The sequence below is a fragment of the Wyeomyia smithii genome, chromosome 3, assembly GCF_029784165.1.
Source record: "Wyeomyia smithii strain HCP4-BCI-WySm-NY-G18 chromosome 3, ASM2978416v1, whole genome shotgun sequence".
In the NCBI taxonomy this organism is placed as follows: Eukaryota; Metazoa; Arthropoda; class Insecta; order Diptera; family Culicidae; genus Wyeomyia; species Wyeomyia smithii.
In genome coordinates, this window is record NC_073696.1 from 104180285 (window position 1) to 104186718 (window position 6434).

Consider the following 6434-nt stretch of genomic DNA (forward strand, 5'->3'; position numbering starts at 1 on the left):
TCGACCACACAAAGGTAGGCCATACAATTGCTCTCTAAGAAACATACCGTGTGCCGTTTTTTGATTTCGGCCATTGCCATAATTCGTTGCCAGTACTATTATAGAAAAATGGTAAAATTGCATGTTTGGCATAGAAGGGCGAAAGTGTGACATCAGGTTGATAAAACTGATCACATCTGAAATTTGTTATCTGCTGCATCACAAGTAAATGAGCATTGCACACCGTACGCATGAATAGCGGTGCGCATTGGTGCTAGCACACTTTGCAACCATAATTATTAGGCTTAACGATTTCTGGTGGCGTTATGTAGCGGATCGAATTTACGTGTCTTTTTTCGGTCGGTCGATTGCGTTCGCGTAGAAACATCACGACGCGACGGGAAGGATAAATTTCGAACGATTATTCGTGGTGTTTCCGTCATTCCGGTTCGCGTAGGAGCAGCATAGCGCGTCGGATAGGATTATAATCGATCGAATTTTGTGTTGCTCTCGTAACCGTTACACAAAAGGTGTCACGTGTCGCGGCGGGAAGGATAAAGCGTATCGAATTAAACGAGACGCTTCGGTCAAACTATGAGTTGAGTGGTGAGTGATGACTAGCAAGGCGGATAAAAAGTTGATCGAGAACATGTTGGTTCGAAAGCGAGTGTGCGTAGTTCGAGACGTGATAGAGAAGTTTAAAGAGGGATACAATGCAGATAGGGATGCAAATCAAATTCAGGTGAGGCTAGATACTCTTGAAAGATGCAACAGAGAATTTCTTGAGGCACAAGCGGAAATCGAAATGCTTGACAAAGCCGATGCGTTTGAACAACATCTCCAAATACGGGCTGATTTCGAAAATCGTTTTTGTGCGCTGAAAGGGTTTCTGATGTCCAAACTGGAGGTCCCGCAGCAGATCCTAAATTCAACAATGGCGAACTTTAGCCACCAGCCAACATCCGTTAGCTTTCATCATCGTCTGCCGAAAATTGATCTGCCGAAGTTTAATGGGGATGAGTCGCGTTGGATTTCTTTTCGAGACAATTTTCTATCCATGATCCATTTCAACAATGATATCCCATTGGTGAATAAATTGCAATATTTGATTCAAGCTTTAGAAGGGGATGCCAAGAAACCATTCGAATCCGTTGACATTCAAGCGGATAATTATGCGTCGACTTGGGACGCTCTGTTGAAGCGATTTGATAACAAACGGTTCTTGAAAAAGGAATTATTCAGAGGTTTATACGAGTTGCCATCGATAAGGCGCGAATCTGCTCAGGATTTAAACACGCTTGTTGACGATTACCAACGCCACGTGAAAGCTTTGGGAAAGCTAGGAGAACCTGTTGCGTCGTGGAATACACCGTTAGTATACATTCTTACGAGTAAACTTGATCCCGCCACTGTTCGCGCTTGGGAGCAGGAAACCCGCCAGAAGGATGATGTCACTTACGAAGAGCTTGTTGACTTTCTCGTGCAGCATGTACGAATGCTTAAATCTGTGTCGAGTGATTTGCAGCACCGTTCACAACCAGCTACTGTCAAGGTGGCCGGATTTGTTCCGAAGAAACCCTATCATGGTAAATTCGTAGCCAACGCTGCTACATCCGACACCAAAGTTAACAACCCTCAATGCCCGGCTTGCCCCGAAAGACATCTTCTGTATCAATGCCCAAGGTTCACCAAGCTCTCTGTTTCTGAACGTCGAGAATTAGTTAGTCAGCGAAGCCTGTGTTGGAATTGCTTTCGTACGAACCATCAAGCGCGAGCTTGTAAATCCAAGTTTTCATGCAGAACCTGCCATGCAAAACATCACTCGCTGTTGCACGACCAAGTTGCACCCTCTAAAATATCGACGACACCTGCTGTTACAACCGAACACAATGCAAAGCAACCTACCGCGACCACGTCAGCGAACGTAAGAAGTTCTGAATCTGCAAATCCACCCGAAATTAGTCTCTCCATCCAATCAAACCACAGCACGGTGTTACTAGAGACGGTTGCTATTCACGTAGTTGATAAATATGGAAAGTTAACACCAGTCAGAGCTCTCCTCGATTCCGGATCGATGTCTAATTTTATCACCAAGAAGTTAGCCAACGCCCTCGCCATCCGCCCCCGCACAGTAGACGTCGCTGTAGCCGGAATAGGTGATTCGGTTAAGCAAATAAAACGCCAAATATCAGCTACAATCAAATCAAGAACGAACAAATTTTCCACTACCCTCGAGTTCCTCGTAATGAAGAAACCTACTGCCAATTTGCCAACGATACCGCTTAGCACAACCTCATGGAAAATTCCGAAGATCCAACTCGCGGATCCATATTTTAACGAACCGGGACTAATCGACATCATCATCGGTGGTGAATGCTATCACGAAATTCACACTGGGAAGCGCATACCAATCGGCAGTGGTCTGCCGCTGCTTATTGAAACAGTCTTTGGGTGGACAGTTTCTGGAAAGGTACCCATCAAATCAACCTATGCTCCACCCACCTGCTACATTTCGAATGTCGATAGATCGTTGGATACCGCTCTCCAACGATTCTGGGAGCTAGAATCGGTACATCAAGGTCCGTTATATTCCGCTGAAGAAAGAAGATGTGAAGAAATTTATGCTAGCACCACCACTCGAACTCAATCCGGGAAGTTCGTCGTTCGCCTCCCTCGGTCTGAAGATCCGCAAGTCACCCTTGGCGATTCGCGCGCGATTGCCATTCGCCGATTTTATAGCCTCGAAAGACGCCTCGAAAGAGATGCCACAGTCAGAACCGCCTACCTCAAGTTTATGGAGGAATATGCCAGCCTCCACCATATGCGAAAAATCGATCCAGTACCCGACAATAAGCCTCACTGTTATTTGCCACATCATCCAGTGTTCAAAGAGTCGAGCACTACCACAAAGGTACGCGTGGTGTTCGACGCCTCCTGCAAGACAAGTTCTGGATTTTCGCTGAATAATACACTACTAGTTGGACCAGTAGTTCAACAAGACCTACTCTCGATTGTGATACGATTCCGTTTCCACGCTGTAGCCCTTGTCGCTGACATCGAAAAGATGTATCGACAAATTGAAGTACACCCAGACGATCAACCACCACAGCGTATTCTCTGGCGTGCCAGCCCATCCGATCCACTCGATACCTATGAACTTTGCACAGTTACGTACGGAACTGCGTCCGCTCCGTTCCTAGCAACTCGCACCCTTCAATATTTAGCACAAGTAGAGGGGCACGCCTACCCAGCGGCAGCTGATGCCGTTAATAACGATTTTTACGTTGACGATCTGTTGACCGGTGCTGATGATCCACAAGCTGCTATAGCTATCCGTCAGCAAGTAGCAGCAATGCTTAAGACTGCAGGGTTTGTGATTAAGAAGTGGGCATCAAACGTTTCGGAAGTATTAACTGATGTACCTGTGACAGATTTAGCCATTCAACCCCTACACGATTTGCAAGATGACCAATCTATTTCAACACTAGGTTTGGTTTGGGATATAAAATGTGATATGTTTCGCTTCAACGTCCAGTTACCTCTCCCAGCTGCCGTTCTCACGAAGAGGAAGGTGATATCGTATATAGCCAAAATATTTGACCCATTAGGCCTTGTGGGTCCCATCATAGCTGCCGCCAAGATGTTCATGCAGCGGTTGTGGAGATTGAAAACAGAAGATAAAAAACCATACGACTGGGACAGACCACTCCCACCAAAGTCACAGGATACTTGGAGGCAATTTCATGCAACGCTTCACGTTCTGGATCAATTGAGGATTCTCCGCTTTGTTGCTGTGCCAATGGCATCGAATATTGAACTTCACATTTTCTGCGACGCGTCAGAGTCCGCTTATGGAGCATGTTGTTTTGTGCGTTCAGAGAACTCCGAAGGTGTTAACGTACAGCTGCTAACCTCAAAGTCTAAAGTGGCGCCCATCTCTACTAAACACACTATAGCGAGACTTGAATTGTGTGCTGCAGAACTTGCAGCGAAGGTATACCAGAAGGTTACGCAAGCCATAAAGATTTCTACTAACACCACGTTCTGGTCAGATTCAACCACAGTGCTTCAGTGGTTGAGATCGCCACCAAACCGATGGAGAACCTTTGTGGCGAATCGTGTATCATTCATCCAAACGTCTACTGAGGGCACCAATTGGAGACATGTGCCAGGTGTAGAAAATCCTGCCGATGAACTCTCACGTGGTTTGCAACCCACAGAAATACTAACACAAACCAGATGGTGGAATGGTCCAGTCTGGTTAGCTCTCCCGCCAAGCAGTTGGCCGCATTCAGTGGTCCCAAATCAAGAAACTATTTATGTCGAAGAAGAAACCCGTACGGTAGCACTGATATCAACCACCCTGGTTGAATCACAATTTGCTGATCACCTGTTTGCCAGATATTCGTCCTATACAAAACTTCGACACGTCATGGGCTACTGTCTCAAGTTTATTCGTCTAGCTCAAAAGAAAACTCCAAAAGTATCCCCCAATGCATCTCTGATGCTATCCACAATAGATCTTAAAGCAGCAGATCACGCGCTTGCACGTTTAGCTCAAGCCCAGCTCTACCCAGATGAGCTTGCTCTGTTGAACTGTTCAACGAGATGTGAGAAAGACCTCAAGTCATCGCCACTCAAATGGTTAAAACCGTTCATGTGTGTAAACGGTCTGATTCGAGTTGGAGGTCGCCTGTCTAACTCTGATCTTCCCGAAGGCACGAAGCATCCAATTGTCGTCTCCGCAAATCATCCGTTGGCAGAAATAATCGTAACTTACTACCATAAATTGCTCTTGCATGCTGGTCCCCAGCTAATGCTCTCAACTATTCGTCAAAAATACTGAATAATTGGAGCACGAAACCTAGTCCGCCGTGTTTATCATCAATGTATCAAATGTTTTAGGCAAAAACCAATTTTGATCCAGCAAGCCACAGCAGACTTACCGAAATCCCGAGTGTCACCATCCCGACCGTTCTCAGTTAGTGGCGTCGATTATTGCGGTCCCGTATATTTGAAATCCGCAGTCCGTAGACACGGACCAGTCAAGGCATACATTGCTATCTTTGTCTGCTTCGCAACGAAGGCCGTTCATATCGAACTGGTCTCTGACCTGTCAACACCAGCTTTCCTATCAGCCCTCCGGCGGTTCATAGCCCGTCGTGGTCGTATCCTTGAACTACATTCCGACAATGGAACCGCATTTAAAGGGGCAGCCAACCACCTACGTCACGTTTTTGAAATGCTAAAATCGAATGGAACCGAACGAGATCGAATTGTCGCCTGGTGTGTCGACAACGAGATTGAGTGGAAATTCTCGCCACCTCGAGCCCCCCATTTCGGAGGGTTGTGGGAGGCCGCAGTAAAATCTGCCAAGTACCACCTGCTGCGAGAAATAGGCCACACAAGTATCAGCCAGGAGGACATGATTACTCTGCTAGCACAGATTGAAATGTGCTTAAACTCGAGACCTTTAACACCGATTCCTGGTGAACCCACTGACCTCGAAGTGTTAACACCAGGGCATTTCCTGGTCGGCTCAAACATGCAAGCAGTTCCCGAGCCAAGTCTCATTCACACTTCGGAGTCCCATTTAAATCATTGGCAACGAACGCAGAAAATCTTCCAGCGCATTTGGGCACGCTGGTATCCGGAATACCTAGCCCAACTACAATCCCGTGCGACAGAAGGTTGCAAGCGTCCTGTTCCAATTGAAAGGGGACGCATAGTCGTTATCAAAGATGATAATTTACCACCTGCGACATGGCCCTTAGGCAAAATCGTCAAACTCCACCCAGGGAAAGACGGCGTGACTCGCGTCGTTACCATCAAGACAGCGGTAGCAGAAAATGTCGTTAGACCGATAGCGAGAATCGCTATACTGCCATTACCAACAGATGCTGAAGCCATCGATGAATGCTGAAACTACAAAGATCGGTAGAGTATTTCGAAACTATCTCAATGCGTATCTGGAAAGCAATCAGGTGATTAGCGTTCCATTTAATTTAAAAAACCCGTTCGTTCTACCGGGTCTTTTGTTGTTTACAGATGAAAACGAAGTGAAGAAGGCTACCCAACCGAAGATCAACCCTTTCCTGAATGGAGGCAAACAAACGATGTTCCAAGGAGGCGAATGAACATGCTACCATCGTCGAGTTTCATTCACTGGAGCTGTCATCGTGAAAACTTAATGAATGATGAAAGAAATCTGAAGGTTGAAATTACATTTCAAGGTGGCCGGAATGATCAATACTTTGATCATAAAGAATTGCTATAAATGTATATGTAAATAGTTAATGATTGTAAAATTGTAAATTTGTAAATAGTGTGCATGATAAATTGTTAAAACTTAGATTATTCTTACGAGCTAGTATTAGACCTAAATTTAGGCTAAACATACTTAACTTATAACGTAACGCAAGACTACTAAACGCACTCTGTAGAGTTTATTCTCT

The 6434-nt window shown here is 45.6% G+C and overlaps 1 protein-coding gene across 1 annotated transcript; it reads left to right on the plus strand.

The window, feature by feature from the left end:
• The first annotated feature begins 592 nt into the window (after nucleotides 1–592).
• Nucleotides 593–6116, plus strand: LOC129728466 (uncharacterized). The gene is made up of 3 exons (XM_055686913.1): nucleotides 593–4750; nucleotides 4907–5833; nucleotides 5877–6116. The coding sequence occupies exons 1-3, from the start codon at nucleotides 593–595 to the stop codon at nucleotides 6114–6116; spliced, it is 5325 nt and encodes a 1774-aa protein (XP_055542888.1).
• Nucleotides 6117–6434: the final 318 nt, after the last annotated feature.